The sequence below is a fragment of the Gasterosteus aculeatus genome, chromosome 3, assembly GCF_964276395.1.
Source record: "Gasterosteus aculeatus chromosome 3, fGasAcu3.hap1.1, whole genome shotgun sequence".
Taxonomy (NCBI): domain Eukaryota; kingdom Metazoa; phylum Chordata; class Actinopteri; order Perciformes; family Gasterosteidae; genus Gasterosteus; species Gasterosteus aculeatus.
Genome location: NC_135690.1, coordinates 8,819,769 through 8,838,136, shown reverse-complemented (window position 1 = coordinate 8,838,136; position 18,368 = coordinate 8,819,769). Strand labels below are relative to the sequence as shown.

Genomic DNA, 18,368 nt, shown 5'->3' with positions numbered 1-18,368 from the left:
TAGAAAGACAGCGAGGGAGGGAGTAAGGGGAATGGGTCAATGGCTGCCTTCCTGTTCCTGTGTTTCCTGTTTAGCAGCCCCGCTGGCTGCCTGCATGCTACCTCTGCTTTTTCTCGCACACACAAGCACCTTTCCAGAAACCTTCGGATGGTGACTGGAGCAGACTCAACGGTGATTCAACGCCACAGAAATCTCAGAATGATGAACTTTCCCATGAGTGCACACATGTTTACCCCTAACTGGAACTCAACAGCTAATGGTACGCATCCAATTAATGGCAAATGTACCCAACAGAGGGACGCTCTCCCCGCCTCCGTCTGTAGGGAATAGTGCTATACAAGGACGTGAGGGGCTGAAAACACACACGTCACCCACGTTTCTCAGTCCTTGGCCTGCTTTTCCTCCTTTTCTCTATAAGGCTTCGACGCACAGCGCCCAACTCAGCGGAGTTTTGCGAGTTCCTGCCTCGCGGAAGCCACCTTGATTTCCCCGGGTTTCCGCGGTGGCTTGACGCTCCAGCAGCTCAAATCCGCCCCGGTATTAGGGCGGCTTTGGAAACGCGGCTCATGTCTGGCAAGAGATCCGCCATGGCGAAAGAGGAACTGTGCTGGGAGGAAGTGTGTGAATAGACATTATCTGGGTCACTGATGTGTGGGTCCGTAGACGGGGGACTATGGTGTGTAGAGGATATAGCGAACGCCTAAGCCTTTGTGATTTTGTCATTTATTCAAATACAAAAGAAAGGAGATGAGAAAGAGGGATGGGGGGGGGGGGGGGGTTGGAGTTTAGGAGGGACATGTGGGAGAGAAGAGATAAAGGCGTAATGTGCTAAAAGCTGGCTCTCTTTATTCCACTACACGACGCCAAGGCAGGCTGACCAACGAACAGTTGGTCGACACACACTCCAGCAGACCGGTAGAAGGACTCCTGACTGGCCTTTACTTGGCTCAAATATCGATTTGTCCTTTAAGAACATCTGGTTGGTGATATCACACAGCTGCCTGACACTTCAACAGCTTAATGCACACACACACACACACACGCGGCAAACACACATTATTTGCACTGTATTCACACAAAAATCGCTTGACCTGCTGTCTAAATCCCCCTACTGCCATCCTACCAACACCGTTTGGCTCTCAAGCTCCCTGAGCTGCCGACAAGAGCAGAGCAAAGCAATGAGTGTGTGGGCATGTGTGTGCTTAAACATGCATGGAAGAGGGAGCACTTGACCTTCAAAAAAGTCTGTATGTGATCGTCATTAAAGTGCTCCCTTTCCCAACCGCCTTGACTGTCCACATCTCACACACACACACACACACACACACACACACACACACACACACACACACACACACACACACACACACACACACACACACACACACACACACACACACACACACACACACACACATCTTGTAAGAGGAAGAGATCCGTGTTGGAACGACAATGAAGAAAGGCAGATTCCCTACTGAGCTGTAAACACACACACACACACACACACACACACACACACCTATAGCCTTGTGTAAGTGAGTTCAATCTCTTTCACAGATGCAAATATTAGGCTTCTCCTACATCTGTTTCCTGCTCGAACCTTTCATTATGAACCGAGAATGCAATCCTCTTATGAGATATAAAATATAAAAGTCTATTGTGTATATATACATGCGTGTGTGTGGGGGTGTGGGGGCTGAATGGTCATGGCCTTTCTTTCATTGTATGCCTATAAATGAATATCTTACTCAAGCCCTTAAAGCAAATGACATATCATTTGTCATATGAGTTTTCTTTTTTTCCCCCCTCAAAAATGACATTTTGCAGGACTTATCTCCCCCAAAAGTGATGATGTCATAGCTGTGGTCAGAGTGTCAGTGCTAAACTACTCAGTGCTGGATTTGCCTTGAACTAATAGCTGGACATTGTCACCATTTGTTTATTCATCCAGCCGACACTTCTATGAAGCATCTCTTGCAGGAACCCACAGGATGCATTAGTCATTATCTGCTGATTTATTCCTACTTTAAAAAACATTCCTGAGTCAATGCTCGAGGTCAAAGATTGAACTCTTGCCCTTTTCTACGCAATTCTCCTCCAGGTCACGCTTGCTTGCCACTAAACCACTTTATTATCCTCTTATTAACCACAAAAAATAAAAATAAGAAATGAGCTAAATACATTTCTCTGTGATTTTTTTCTTTTTGTCTAATTTGAGAAGTGAAGACATCCGGCGAGCTAAGCGGAAGAAGTCTGACGAGTGTGGTGTGACTTTGAAAAGTTCTTCATGCTTCATTTTGGCAGCATCAAACCAAAGTATGTGAAGAAGAAGGAAAGAAGGACAACCATCAGACAAGTGCAGCCCGCGGACGGACGGACGGACAGACGCGTCACGCTGACCTATATTACTTTTGCCCGCTGAGAAAGAGAGAGAGAGGGGAGATGAGAGCAAGAGAACTTGTGTGGAGGTGACAGGTGTCTGTCCTTCTCCTCTGCATCTCCTCCACCTCTCAGGCATCTGAGGCAGTAATTGGTGCTGTCAGGCACACAGAGGAGGACGGGACACACACACACACACACACACACACGTCTGGTCACAGCTGCACACACACACTCCTGCCCTTCAGCATGTTCCTCTAGGGCTTAAGGCAGGAGAGGTTCGAGAGGAGAATTCACAACATTCCTTACCAGCTGTGAGACAGAGAGACAGCGGGAGAGGGCAAGGGAGTGCCAAGTGGAAATGGAGGAGGGGGAAGAGGAAGCAGAGAGAGAGAGAGAGAGAACAGAAACAGAATGCACAAGAGACTGAGACGTGGAGAGAAAGGAAAAGCAAGAGAGGGAACGAAGCGTGGGGGGGAGTAAAGGGGGGAGTTCAGGCTCTGTATGGGGTGGATGAGGGCGACCGACTGTATGTGGCAGAAAGAGAGAGACGGGGAGAGAGATATTATGCAACTCCAGCGGGGACAAAGAAGAAGAGTGTGACATCATGCGATGGAGCAGCAGAGCCGAAAAAAACCCTCAAAAGGTGGATGAAAAAAACGAATGAAATCATCAAGTATTTAATATGCTTAGTATTTAAACTGCATCATGAAATGTAGTGATAGGACTAGTGATTTATATTTTACTGAAGCAAAAGGCTTATAAGGCTTATTCCTCTTCTATTTGTCCGTGTGTGTATAGTAGAGGTGAGCATGCAATTCAATATTCAAACTGAAGATACTTAGCATTCATTTTGCATTCGTTTTGAGCCGTTGAGCAGTTTACACCAACATGCATAAAATACCTGTTACCATGTCTACTGACTTGTGTCTGATCATAATGAAACTGCTTTTATGTTTACATATGTCTGAAGTGCTTGTGATGATGATAATGCCAGGTGTGTTCAGGTTACAGTGCGGAAGGGGTAACTATTTTCAACCGCATTACGAGATAAAGCAAATGTTCTGTTATAGATGAGTATTCTTTACATTTCTGTTGCTGACAAATTAATAAAAGGAATATTGATGTGACACTAGAATGCGCGTTGATTTTACTGTCTCCTCCTATAGAGTCTATTTCCTCTGTAATCAGTACAAAATTAAACAGTTTATTTCAGGAAATGTCCTACAAAATTTAAATAAATGGTTCTTCCTAAATATATCCAAATATATAAACCTATATATTGTGATTTTTTTAAGGACTGACTGAAGAATGAGCCAAACAGTTTTTAGATTATAAAAAAAAGTAACTAATTATGATTTTTTTTTTGGCTTGCTAACCCTATTTGCCATGAATCCTAATATTATACCTGCCAGTCATGTACTGCTTGTTCGTACCTGAGCAGAAGGGCCAGAGCAGCATAAAACAATTCAGCAGATTTAACTGATACGATGTGTCCAACAATAACAACGTGAATAGATACACACACATTCAGACACGCGTTGCTCATAACTTTAGGGAATAGGAAGCAAGCATTGTGTGAGAAAAGAGAAAAAGAGAAAGATGAACCCGTGATCTCTAAATGTTTAATGAGTGAAGACAGAGGAGATGAGGACTGTAAGGAGGAGGACAGACAGAAAGAAAAATGGTGAGGTGAAAAAGGAACACAGTATCACAAAGGCTGGTTAAGGAGAAAAATGGGGGGCTCGGGCCCATTATAGAAACAGATACCAGAGCAAGGTTAGAAAATAGCCGAGAGGGAGGGAGAGAGGCAGAGATTGAGGGGAAAAAAGCTGTAATTGGAGGTGTCTGGTGTTTGTCTAACACAGAGAGGGAAGTAATGATTCCATTAGCGCCTCACGCCGAGAGGAGGAGAGACAGGGACACAGAGAGAGAGAGAGAGAGAGAGAGAGAGAATGGGAGCCAGAGGGAGTGTCTCACAGTCACCAAGAGCCGAGACTTGAGGCCAAAACAATACACAACAAGCAAGATTCACACAGAAGACGTGTACAATAGAGCAACGAGCATAAAAGCAGCTAAATGCTAAAGAGAATTTTAAACAAAATGAACAAGAAAAATCCAATGCAAGACCTCCATTAAACAGGCCTGTTCACCTGCACGGTGATGGCAATTACAAATGCCGCTCCAGTCCTTTCCCCCGTGCGCTCTTTGTGCGGTGTGAAATGAGAGCGGCTGATTTAAATGCATTAGCCGAGTGTGTTTTCCCTATGGGCGACCTACAGACTGAGTCGGGGCAGCAACCTTTTGTTTGGAGCAGATGCGGAGCGCTGAGAGGACTTTAAAAGCCCGGCCCTCATTCTCTCAGGGACACATTAAAGCGCAGTGCACCGGGTTGTTGTACCCTGCGCGTCCTCTCGTGTCTTTGTTAAAAGCGTGCTGATTACAGATGCAGTAACGTTAGGCGGCTAAGTGAACTCGGGCTTTTGCGAGTAAAACGGCATTGATGCCATTGTGATGAATAAATCTGGTTTTCAAGATGTTCTGGTGGCATTATCTGACAGGCTGCAAACAAATACAAGATGTGCAATTATCCTGCAGTAACAGGAGGAAATTTCATTGCTCTGCGAATCCTGGACGAGATTCCACCCAAAAAAAAACAGGTTTTTTCCCAATACCCAGTAGGTGGAATAGACCACCCTGCCGTGGCGAGGTTTCAATCCATCACGCAGGAATTCAAATCTGTTGGAAAAATTATTTTTGATTGTTTTTAGAATAATTACTACACAAAACAAGCCTTAAAATGAACTGGAATGAAAGACGTGGCTCACTCTCTCTCACCGTTGCGGACACCTGTTTTGCCTCCAATAACACGCGCGCACACACACACATCTGTATTGGCCTTAGACTTATTAGACAAGGGACACATATATTTTCTGGCTTTTGACCTCAGACTGTCACAGTAAATCAGCCCACGACTACAGCACACATTCACTATCACACACACACATGCGGTTATAGAGTTAAAGCTAGCTTGTTAAACGTACTCCCCTTGCTCGATTTATTCTCCACGGATTGATAAGATCCGAGAGCAGACTGACGAGGTCGTGGAGTTTTACCGAGGTCAACCGCCCCTCCTGCGTCAGGCTGACTTTGAACAGTTTCGGTGAAATACTTGAGATCCCCCCCCCTGTCAAATAAGCACGTGTCATTTTTAGCCAGACAGACACACAGCTAAGCATTTCGCGATTGAGATGCAGCCGGGGGTCCGCCGCAATCTGTGCACATCACCAGTCTGAAGGCAGCGGAGCAGCTTCTGTTCTTACTCCCTCGTCTCTGAGGCCCAGCTGCCGAGTTCCGTGGGCGTCTCGGCTGCTTCTCCAAAACAACTGAAATTGTATTACGTGCCCAATTTCCAAGTTCGCAGTGATGAATATCTATGAATCCATTTTCTTTTTCGGAGAGGGAGCAAACCCCTCGGGGACAAGTGGCGGCGCGAGTCTAATGCAGCTCGTACACTCAGTAGGTACACACAAACAGACGCACACATACTGCACTTGCCGTCCGGGGAGTTTTACGATGCAATAATCTGCCTCGCATACCCTTTCCTTTACTAGAAGTCAAACACACACACACATAACATGCTCCCCTACTCAGCAGAGAAAATAAGACATTCAGCTCTGACAGACACACACACACACACACACAGAAAAAAGAGGAGATGCCTTAAAACAACTTCTACGGAAACATGTTCTCTGCCAGAGCTGTCATCACAATGTTGGAAGCTGACATCCACGCTGGCACCTACACACATACACGGGCAAAAAAACTCTGAAAGTTTTCCGCACATACTCGAAGACACAAGGGCGCGCACGTACCTTTAATTATTTGTTTACACGTCAAGGTCTGAGAGAGCAGAATGGATTTGGTTGCTGCGGTTAGTTTAAATTGTTGAGGAATCTCACTCGTCACTCCAATCAAGTGGCTTTCATGTCATAAAAACAACCTTTATGAGACCTGTGCATGCAGAGATAAATATGCACACAAAGTTATACAAATACATCCCACACGTGTCCCCCAGACCCTCTCCACTCACGCTGGCAGCCGTCCTTGTTCTCCTCGAAGCCCGGCTTGCACACACACCTCCCGATGGGAACCAGCCAGCCTCCATCTGCACTGCAGTACATCTTTGGAGCCTCAAACTCCTCGGAGGCGTTCACGCACACGCCGCGGACCTCCACCAGCGCCGTGTCGCCGCCCGTTATCGTGTCGGGGAACTGGGCCAAGTTAAGCACAGTGAGGGGACACTTCTTGTAGAAGACCCGGACGGAGACCAGAGCGATGCATGCGCCGAGGTCCTGGAAGGCCAGGTAGAAACCCTTCTTGCTCAGGTTGCTGATGTCGCGCACCTCCGTATTCAGCTTCATGACGCGGTCTCCAACGTCCACCTGAGGAAGAGGAATTATAATTTTAAATTGTTATTTTAAATGTGTTAGTTAGTTAGTAGATTCAACGATTTCTTTTCAATGCAGGGGTAAGAATTGGATTTGGGCATAATGCTGCTGCGTAGTGTATAAAAATGAAAAATTATCACCTCAATTTGGCAAGCAAATGAGATAAGATTAGTATCTGTCTGTGGAAAATGTTCGATATCTCATTTTTTTTGCACGTAAGAGCTTATGTGTGTGCGTGTGTGTCCATACCTGTGTAAAACTCTCATCTGCAGCAATTGTGTCAATCTTCACATACTGGCTTTCCTTGATGAACCACAGGTTGGCATTGTTGGACTCATAGTAGTACATGTTAAACGTCTGCAAGAGAAACATGCATCCCCTTATACAAACTGAACTTAACAGACGAAACAGAGCAACACGCAGAAAAAGGAGTCCCTCCAGTGTGACATTTTAACGAGCCTCCCATAGTCCAGCAGCTATTCTGCTGCTTTCTCTTCAAATCTCGGTCCATCTGTCTCGTTGGCCGGTCAGCAACACTGTCTGTAGTTTCATGAAAGTGCAGCTCTGCACTCATCTCATTTTATCTACACAACTCATTCTAGAGATGTAATGAGGGTGAGGAGGGCAGACAAAGTGGGGAGAAATGAATACAGAGAGAGCAGTGATATTAGGCTGATATCAGAGAACGGGGGACAGTTTAAAAATAATATCCTCAGTTAAAGTATAGGAAGAGCCTCAAAAGAAGCCTTTGGAGAATGGGCTCTTTCATTCGACAGCTAATCTCACATGTGATTGTTTCCCTACTTTTGTCTGTTATCTTATATCTATTCACAAGCCAAAAAGAGGGGAATATAGTTTGTGTTGAATGGAAAAAAAATCCTCAGCTCCGTGGTGCCATTTGGTATAATGGGAAAAATAAGCATTGATTTCATAATTAAAGTAGAGACAATTACATCTGCCTTTTGACAGGACTCAACCAATATTATATAATATTATAAGTGCAGGGACACAGTATCCTTCCCTAAAACGCAATACATTTTTATGTTTAAACTGGCCTCCATCAATATAATACATTCCTGCTTGCTTCTCTAGTTGAATGCTGCTTTGCTGTCTCCATGTCTACATTTTCTGCCGCAGTAAAAAATAAAGAAAAATAAAACGATCCAGTAAAATTTCATATCAGATGAAATATGGAGATCAGGCCGATTTAATAAAAAATGCAGAAATGTTATGAAGTTAATTTGCTTACTTATTTGATGCCCACCAGCTATGCCCACTAAACATATAGTGTGTGCGGAAAGCTAAATGGGTTCCAATTTGTGATTAAACTATTTTCATGACAAATACAAGTCAGAGAATACTATGTAGCAATGCAGAACTCTAGACTCCAAACAATGTCCAATCTCCATGTTACAAATCAAATATTCTCCTGTGCTAAAAATCTCCAAAACAGAAATCACACTGCACACACCAGCGCGCATGGAGCTTGTCAAAATGTAATATCGATTGCAGCTCTAATGCAAGAAAGAGGACTTAAACACACACACACACTAAATACAAGGACATTTGATATCTCCAATTGTGTGCTGAAAAGCTTGCGCGTGCATCATCCTGAGTGCTTGTTTGCGTGTATGACGGGATGCAGACCTCCTTGCAGGTCCCAGGGACTCCGGGCAGGCTGTTACAGTCCCGCAGAGTGAACTTGATCTCAATGTGGACGCGCTGCGCTCCCTCTCTGCTGATGTGGCGCGTCCTCAGCCAGTTGTTCTGGTTGGCCTCCATGACGTTACACACCTGATAGGTCCTCATCGGGGTGTTCCTCTCATCCATCACACTGATCTCCTCCCACTGAGGATGAGGAAGAGTAGGTTTAGAGAGATTTCTTTAACAAGACATTTCTGATTTAATTTTCTTTCTTTTTTTGATGGAGAGCAAAAGAAATGGGATGCCAGAAGAATGAAGGAAGATAGAAGCTAACAAAACATTAAAGTATTAGGAGAGATTTGAGGAAATGTTATTAAAATAATAAGGAGAAGTCACGGAAAGAGTGGTTGAGCCAGATGACACGGGGGGGAAGGGAAGGAGAGGTCCAAAAAGAAGAGGTGACTGCTTGAGTGTTTGAGTTGACGAGGAAATCCCCTCAACTCAAACATACATTTCAAATCAAAGTGGGGGAGTGACGCTGTGCAGCGCACCGGGGGGGGGGGGGGGCGGCTTGACAACAGGACCGCTCGGCTGTGAGATCGGCTCATTTCATCGCCGGGCAACAGACAAAAGGAGATCTCCTTGAAATGATTGCTTTACGGGAAACTGGGCAACACGTTCAATGAAGTGTGGTTTGGATGCAGAGGCAGGCTGAGCCCTCTGTTCTCATGTCTGGGTGAACATGACTGATGATCTGTGTCAAGATGACTGAAGCGCTGTCTTTGTCCGTGCCGCACGTGTGCATAGAGCGAGCGTGTTTTTCTAAAGCGAATGCGTGATTTAGCGTTGTAGAGGTAAGGGGTATTTGTGTGTGTGTGTGTGTGTGTGAGAGCAGGAGGAAGCGAGAGGGAGTAGGTAAGACAGAGCTACTTTGTCTCCCGTCATCTGCTACCATCTGTTTCCACTTCTGACTAAGGCAGTAATTGAGAACACTTCTCGCATGAGCAGGGAAACATTTCTATCTACACACACACACAAAGAGAGAAATAACATTTCTATTCCTTGAAGAAAGAATAAATGTGGTTTCAGTGACTGTTTCAGATATCAATTCAAGGGCAAGCTAATTGAATTTTTTTTTGGACCCCCCCTACACACAAAACACAAACCCACTCACACACAAACAACCTGGATGAGTCCTAGTTTGTGTTAAAGGGAAAGTCCGACCGCGTAGACACGCGCCCCGTTACAAACACGCACGGTACACACAGTCACACGTACACACACCGACACACATTGTGCTAACTGCATTTTAGCATGTTCAGATGAGAAAACGAGAAAACGCTCAGGCAAGTAGAGTTAAAGCTACGGTTGGAATCTCCAGATTAATCAAATGTGACGTGCCAACAACCCGGCATTTCACCTGAGCCCTGAGCGCTAAAACAGATCCACATAAAAAGCACACACACAGGCTCGGTTAAAACGTCTACTGTGGATGCATTGGAGCTCAAACAAAACCTTCTCCCCCTTGATCCTGACCCAACAGTACTTCAGCTGCAGAAACAGAGAGGGGGGGAAGGAATGTGAGAAGTAGAGGAGGAGAGGGGGGAGGCAGGGAAATTGTTTATACTGCTGCTGTCAGCTGACTGAAATGTCAAACGGCAGCCAGCTTTAGGATTGCACATATAAAGGATGTATCACTGGAGTCTTTCTGGAGATTATGCGCACACAACAACTGAGGGCCCGCTATTCAATTAAAAGAACAAAACCCAAGACGGGGGAAGAAAGAAAGAGGGAGGAATGAATGTTCCTGGTAATTTACAGGCGCGCCTGGCAGCTAAATAGACCCATCTGTGCAGAACTGAGACCAGTCGGACATCACAGGACGGTCACACACACACACACACACACACACACACACACACACACATACACACACACACAAAGCTGAGTCCCAAGGGAGTGGTGATTAAAGCATTTATGGGAATAGTCATTGAGGGATAAAGAGAGCTTTATGATGTCTTTGTTTATTTCTTTCTAGGCAGAGTTTGGAGTGGCTGGATTACTGCCACTTCCTGTTGAGCGAATTATTTCCCTAGTTGGCTAGAGTCTGTTCATTGTCACATTTGCCTGGTGTAAAGCACAGGTGTGTGTGTGTGTGTTTGGGAACATGAAAACAACCTGCTTCCCCCCCTGGTTTAATAACGATACACAAGCCACCTGAGAGAGAAATCGAGCAAAAACACAACTGGAAAAATGTTTGGTTAGGCTGAAGAGTTTAAGCGCCCATTCTTTCCCTCTCTAAACACACACACACACACACACACACACACACACACACACATATATCAAGTGTTGGTTCAGCCTGAACAGCAATTAACAACCAGAAGGAAAGCCTCCTCCCCGAACCTTCAATCACCTTCGCCAATCAGCACAGAGCCCGCTTGATTGCTTTGAAGTGAAGCAGAGACGTCGGATCGGGGTTTAAGTTCAACCATTCAACCAGCTTAACATAATATGCCTCCTTCTGCAATCATCTGATGGCTTCACCTACGAGGACGTAATTGGCCCCCGAACTCTGCAACAAGCTCTGGCTTAGTGAGGAGAGGGAGAGGGTAAAAGCAGAGATATAACATGAAGAAAGAGTAAGGAATGAGGGGGGATGAAGGGGGAGAAGGGGGGAGGAGGGGGAGCCTCTGGGGGAGTAGGGATGCTGTGGGGGCCCCTCAATCTTCAAACATCATTAAGACGTATCTGTTCTGTGTCGCTCACAGGGAACGCCCCTGCCTGGTGACAGAAGCCGGTCGCTCCACGCCGTCTCCGGGCACATCCGGCGCGGCGCGGCTTGGATTAAGCTTGACCCTTCGGGGGTCAAGTGTGGTTTTGGACTAATTCAGGAAGATAGTGGTCTCAGGTTGGTGGGAATTGCCTCTCGTTGAGACCAGTCTTCAGGTTTAAAGGTCAACTAGATAATCCCCCTGTTATGAAACATAAGTCTTTCTCACAGCCATTGGCACCTTTCTACTCTCGCTCTGTCACTCACTGTCCTTTCTCTTCTCCATTTATAGAATATAAATCATTGCCTCATTCATTTTGAGACATATGACTATATTAGACAAACCGTGTCCGACACTCTATGCCAGCATATACTTTGCTGGATTGTTTTCGATCAATTTGCTGCATTTAGGGTTTTACAATATGATGTTTGTCCAGAAAATGCAAGTAGAAGTTCTCTTCGGCAAGAAGCATTTAGCTTCACCAAGTCCAAGTCCACGTTGCAATAATTAACTTGTGATGGTCCCAGTGTGGGTTTGTGTCCTGTTTTATTTTGCAGTTGCCTTCCTTCTTGTGTCCCTGCTTCAGCTTCACTTCCTGTCGTGTCCACGCCTGCGATTGTCTGCCGTGTCCCTGATTGTTTCCACCTGTGTCCAATCACCGTCCCAGTGTATGTAAGCCATGTGTGTCCCTCGTCCCTTGTCGTTATATGTCTTTCCGGTCTCTTTGTGAGTTCCTGGTCCTTGTCTGTGGTTTGTCCTTAATTGAAATAAAGCCTGTATTATTATTTGACACTCTGCATTTGAGTCCTGCTCTCTGTTGAGACACTGATTCTTCACCACAGGTTGGGACAGTTTTGCCATGCAGGTAAATTTAAGCCTGTTGCACATGTGTTCTCACCGATCGCGGTAGGAGCTCGTCATCCTTTTCTGCCGGTGTTCTCCAGTACTTAAAACTGTGCTGTTCACCGTGTAGCACAGAACGAGGTTCCATACGTTATTGCATTCATGCACCATTGTTGTTTAAACACTAAATGCAACGTTCCATTTAATAGAATTGAATGCAGCCTCCTAAAGGTTCTTTGTTGAGCAACTGACTCCGAGTACGGCAAGCGCGCACACACAGGACCACTCACTGCAATACCAGAGTGGGTTTGTTTATTTATGGTTACAATATCGGGGGGGCGCCTTGGCACAGAATATGTGCATATCTTGTTGCTAGACCTGTTTTATCCCTACTAGCTCAACTGAATGTTTTCTGCATGAGACTATCCTCTGAAGGACACAGAGGAAATGTTTGCATCTTTTCTGTGGCTTTTACTAGATTAAAAGTCAGGCCGGATATCGTGCAGAAACTGTTGCGGATGGTGACCTAACTCGCCCTCGCTCAAAGATCAAGAGCTTCAAATACAGCAAACAAAGCCTTCGGGCTCTTTAAGAGAAACAAGATTGCACTGCATGGCAGTCATAGCTAATGGAAGAAAACTGTGCGGCTATTTAAAGAAGCAGACGCAGGCAATCTGGCCTTTTCGCGATTGCCTTTTAAGTTGCAGTGGAGTCAAAATGAGAGAGTGGGATCATATTCATCAAGGAGGAAGATAACTTCTTTTTTGTGTACCGTGGCGAAAAACCATGACGGCAAAGTGTTTACCCAATTTAATAAACCCTTGTGCTGACCCCAAAGAAAAGACACCGTGAAAACACGTTTGAGTTTACAATCGTTCGGCCTTATGAAGGATCTATTTGTTGTATATCTGAGAGATGAGTTGTGCGGATGCCCACTAAGCCTCCGTTTCTATGCTCATTTGGGGAGGAGGTGTCTGATCCCCACTATGTTGACAGCTCATGAAATAAGGACAGGATGGAGTTTATTATACATCTTTCTTTCCAGCTAATGCATTTCTTTCAGGATAAACAAGAAACACATGTGATTTTCCGGGGCCCTGACGTCGCCACGCCAAACTGAACCTTATTTTCACCGAAAAAAATTTGGTTTACTCTTTGGATTTAAGATTTAGAAACCTCTATGAAAACGAATAATACACACAAACATCCCAAAAAAGGCCCACCGATCAGAGCGTTTTCAGCAAAGTGAACTTGAAACCCGTGATTGCTGGAGAAAGCAGCCTTGCTCTGGTCGCTCTTCAGCCGCCTCTCCGCTGCGCACAACCATGAAACCGCGTGTGGCATCCTGCGACTCAACGCGCTAATGCTGAATAGTGGAGAGGAAGCGTCTCTCAAGGGGAAATAGAATCAATTCAGGGTCTATCAACACCTCCGTGCACTCGAGCTTCATACTCATACCCGCTCTCATTGCTTTGATTCTATGACTTTGACTTCCACGCGCTTCCTCTCTGCGCGCTCGCTCTCTTCCCTCTCCTCTCTCTCCTCTGTTGTCATGTCTGATGCACGGCGACGCCACTCCAGACTTCTTCGGTGCGTGTACCTGCAAAAGGCCAGTTACATAACCCCCCCCCTCCCCACACACACACACACACACGCAAATAACAAAAACACATACGCATCGGCTCCTCTTGCGTCACAACATTTAACCCTCGGCCCCCCCCCCCCAGTCCCTTCTACCCCAAAGAAAGGCAACCCGCAATAAATGGAGGCCGTGGTGCCACAGCGTTTTCAGCGCAGCGGAAATAATTTGTAAATTCCCCCTGCAGACTCCCGATTTAGCATGCAGCGCCCGCGAACCCGGTGCTCTCTAAAGCACACACTGCTGCGGCTCGCTCTGAAAAAGAACAAGGCTGCTGGATGCGATCGGATTTCCACCCTCGGCGACAGCCTTGTCGCGAACGAGAAGGTGCTCCTGGGTTTGTGAGTGCGTTTGGCTCGGCGTACTCACCCCTTCGTTGGGGTAAGCCTCCCAGCCCAGGTCAGCCAAGGCGGACATGGAGTCCAGCAACGTAACTGCAAAAGACAAAAGGAGAACATGTGAACACATACATAATAAAAACTGTTCTTTTTTTATTCCTCGGTCCCCCCGCTTCTTTGAAATAATGATGATGTTTCCAGTGAGGAAACATGATTTTATACAATGGGGTGGGCTTTTTTGTGTGTGTGAGTATAACTGCAGTGGAATCACAAGCAGTGGTAAACCTGTCATTTAAATTCAAAGATTAGTGTTTTGCTGGAGCCGTTTCGGTTCAAGGGGACTCAAAGTCAGTCAGTGAAACACCATCAACACACAGAGTATAGACAAGGGTATATTTTAAAGTTACATGCAAGTTGTGAAAAAAAAAAAAAAAAAGTCTTCTTATTCAGAGTCGACCATTCAGGCCGCGGGCTTGAAAAACGGTCGTAAATGGCTGCTGTTCAAGGAGAGAGGAGACTGTGGTGCATTTGTATGCAAAGTGGTTTATGCCGCATAAAACGTTCCTCAAACCAAACCTGCAGAATAAATATCTACTTTTGTGAACACCTGTGTTCCCGTTCCTCATTCAACCTTCTAGATACCGTTACTGTTGTGTGAGCTGACCGGCGGAAGGATGCAGGAAGGTGAGAATGAAAAGAGAAGAGGGGAAGGTGGCAGGTTGACCAGCGTTAGGCGTGAAGAAAAAAAAACTCTGCAGCAAGGTTCTCCGCCTTCGGGTGTGCGCGCGCGTGCGTGTGTGTGTGTTCATGTGTGTGTTCACGCCTTGTTATGGCTTGACTCAGTCAGGTCCTCATTAGGCCTTCAACACTCCTGACCCTCGATATTTGACCAGTATCCATCTGCAGACTGCGGCTTTTCCTTCTATTCTCTGTTTCTCTCTCTCCCACACATTGTGATTTTTAGGTCATCTCTCCCTCTCTCAAAATCTTTGAACCTGTGTCAGGTTCAGACGGGTGAGTTGCTGATCCGATGCAATTTAATCTGACGCCATCACTTAAAAGCAAAACACTTTCATATCCCCTCCTGCAAAAACTATTAAAAAGTCAAAGAATGCGGCCTCCGCCTGCTTGAAAATTAGCCTGATCACTTAATTGATGACGATTGCCTGTTGACAAGCCTCTTCTTGTATCCCTCCTGCCTGTAGGTATAACAAGAGGGACTGTAAAATTGCTCCGGGCCTCTTTTGTTCCCCATCTTTCGCTTCCTCTCGCCCCCGTGCTGTTCATCAGCCCTCACCGGATCCGAGCCGTTCTCCCCAGCTCAGCACACCCAGCAGGGAGGCACGTCATGCCGTATTAGTGAGAGTCCACGTATGCGTATGCGGGCGACGCAGCAACACACACACACACACACACGCGCACGGCGGCGTCTGCGTGCCAAACCGCCGACAGAGAAAACAGCCAGCGCCGTGTAATGAAGCAGGGAGAGACAGCGCCCAGGTGAGAGGAGGGAGAGTGAGACGGATTAAACGAGGGGGACGAGACAGACCCGGCGGAGGAGAGGTGCTGAGCAGCTAAAGGTCAGTGTGCATTCAGAGAGGCTGCGCTCATCACTTTATGGCCATTTGAGTGGCGCGCAGAAATTAGATATGATGGTGTAATAATATGTGATTTGGTGATTCTAGGGAAAGGCCCGTAGAGATACATCCGCTCCATCCATGAAAGCTTTTTTTCCCCATCAAGAAAGAATTTAGAAAGAGTCTGTTTTGCATCCAGCCAGTTATACCAACGTTGTTGTGTGTGACCCACTGACGTCCCTGCATGTGTTTCACAGGCAACTGAGAGCAACCCTGACACTCAAAGTGAAAAAAATATTTTGATATCGTTCCATTTGAATACACTTTTAGTGTTTGAATGTCCGGATAACAAAAAATTCTGAGCTCTTTGCGTACGGAATAAATTGAGCTTGGTGAAATCGTCCTTCTGTGGAAGAACCTGTGAAGTAAAGATGTGAATGTTCAACCGACTTTATATCCTTTTTTTTTTTTATCCAAAATGCTGCCTTACAGACATTCAGACTGTTCCCATACTCTGTTTGTAGCTGTTATCATACAAATAAATAAGTATAACACCTTTTGAACAGGTTGGTGTGTAGGTTTGTACTTCTAAAACTGTATTATTCAGATTTTAAATGTTGATTTTTGTAAATCATATAAGCGGCTCACTGTTTAAGCCTGGTTGTCCTTCACAAAAGGATTGATCTGTTTTTTTCACACCTGGACCAGTAAACTCTGCCGTGTCTCCTCTACTTACTTTGACAGTCTGTTTTGGCACACTAACACTTTCTCTCTATTCCCCATTCCTTTCTCCTCAAGTGTATGCAGTTTATTCCACAAAGCATTAGCACGAGTGCAAACACTACAACTCCCTTTTTTCATGGTATGTTCCAAAAGACGTACTATGCTTCTGATTCTTTCTTATTTAAAGGCATGAGCTCAATGGTATCTGATTTAACCATATAGACAATAGCTATATTCAAGCACCTCTAAAGCTCACTAACGTGTTATACCTTGTTTGTTTAGTCTGTACACAATAGTGTAGTTATACTGTAGATTACGTATCTTCTGGCTAGATCCATTATTCTTTTAGCTGTAACACAACAAAATTTGAACACATTTTTGGGACAGAACTCCAAGAAGCGGGGGAAAAAAGAATCTGATTCTTTAAGACACTGTTTTCTGTCTGGAGTCGCCCATCATGCTGAAAGTTAGAGTCTGTCGTGTGCACATTTTCAGCCCACTGGGAAAAAACACACGCACATGGACCTACAAATCGACACTTTTCTCCTCACACCTCTTGTCAATACCACTTATCACTATAATCAATGACTGGATTCATCAATTATGTATAAGCCGAGGCTTCCTGTCTGCTGACACAGCGCATGTACCTACGTGCGTGTGTGTACCTGTGTGTCTTTGTGTGTCAAGGATGAGGAGAAAACTAAGAAATTATGAAAATATTTATTTTTCTTCCACGAACAAAAACAAAGCCACACCTCTTATCGATCTTTCCATCCATCTCTAAATGTTCCCACTCTGTCTCCCTTTCCCTCCATCCGATCTCATGGGAACGGGCTAAATTGTGTGTGCGTGTGTGTGTGTGTGTGTGTGTGTGTGTGTGTGTGTGTGTGTGTGTGTGTGTGTGTGTGTGTGTGTGTGTGTGTGTGTGAAATATAAGCCTTGGGCAGGTCTGCTTTGTCTCAGAATAAAAACCCAGCTCATCAGTCAGTCACTCTGGTCCGGCTAATATTCGATCTAATGACCAATGAAACATAAAATATATCCACTAAAATAAATCGTAACCTTTCTATAAGAAAATACCACTTCCACACGAACAAATGCACTCAGGGACACACAAACACACACAGCTAATAATTCTCAAGCTTTCATCAAAGGGCATAAATTTACGGATCCTTGCACATACACATGTGACCTGATTACTGTGAGAGTTGTTGGATTACAGAGAGACATGTTGTCTTATTGATCTTCAGTACCAAACTGTGAGGAGTGAAAGATGAGGAGGAGGAGGTGGAGGAGGAGAAGGGGGGTGAATTTGCAAATGCCTGTACGAGTGATGAAAAATGCTGCAGCTACAATACTTATGGAAGCATGTGGAGAAAAACATGTTCTTTCTTTATATATCTTGGTGTCCTCATCTCCTTCTGCATCCGACTCTTCTTCTTCTCACTCCTGTTTCCTCTGTCTGAGGTCCACCCCTCTCCCTCTCTCTCTCTCTCTCTCTTCTTCTCTGATTGCTTATGTCTCTCTGCCACTCTCTCTGTGGTTGGTATCCACCACCTCAGCTGGGCTGCAACAAGCTGTGATCCACCTGCCAAGAATCAAACAGCGCTGCCAACAGCCAGACGGGCGCACAAAGAGACCAGGATGCTTATACAAACACACACACACAACTGAGTCACACACACGCAGTGCCACAAAGAGAAACGCTGCTCAATAAGACCACCAGAGACTCAATATAGAGTACTATATGTGACTACATAGTGAGCGCAACACAAGATATTACATTGGTAGAGGGGAGATTTAACGACATTCAACATGCTGATACTAAATGTAAGCCACCTTGTTGTTGTTCACCCAGGTTCCCCCATACGTCCCAAACGTTATTCTGCAGCAAGAAAATGCTGACAACTGCAGTCTGCTGTAATTGAGATGCTCTTTTGCGACCGAAAATCTTTTAGAAGGAGAAGACAAAAGCGAAGAGAAAACACAAATAGGATGCT

The 18,368-nt window shown here is 45.3% G+C and overlaps 1 protein-coding gene across 3 annotated transcripts in view; it reads right to left on the bottom strand.

The window, feature by feature from the left end:
* The window catches only part of epha4b (eph receptor A4b), a 69,674-nt gene that overhangs the window by 42,226 nt on the left and 9,080 nt on the right, over positions 1 to 18,368 (bottom strand). For all 3 annotated transcript variants that reach the window (XM_040171147.2, XM_040171149.2, XM_040171148.2), the window contains exons 2-5: positions 14,100 to 14,164; positions 8,478 to 8,678; positions 7,080 to 7,187; positions 6,473 to 6,824 (exon numbers count right to left, since the gene is read on the bottom strand). In XM_040171147.2, the coding sequence (XP_040027081.2) occupies positions 6,473 to 6,824; positions 7,080 to 7,187; positions 8,478 to 8,678; positions 14,100 to 14,164 (726 nt within the window). The remainder of the gene's footprint in view (positions 1 to 6,472; positions 6,825 to 7,079; positions 7,188 to 8,477; positions 8,679 to 14,099; positions 14,165 to 18,368) is intronic.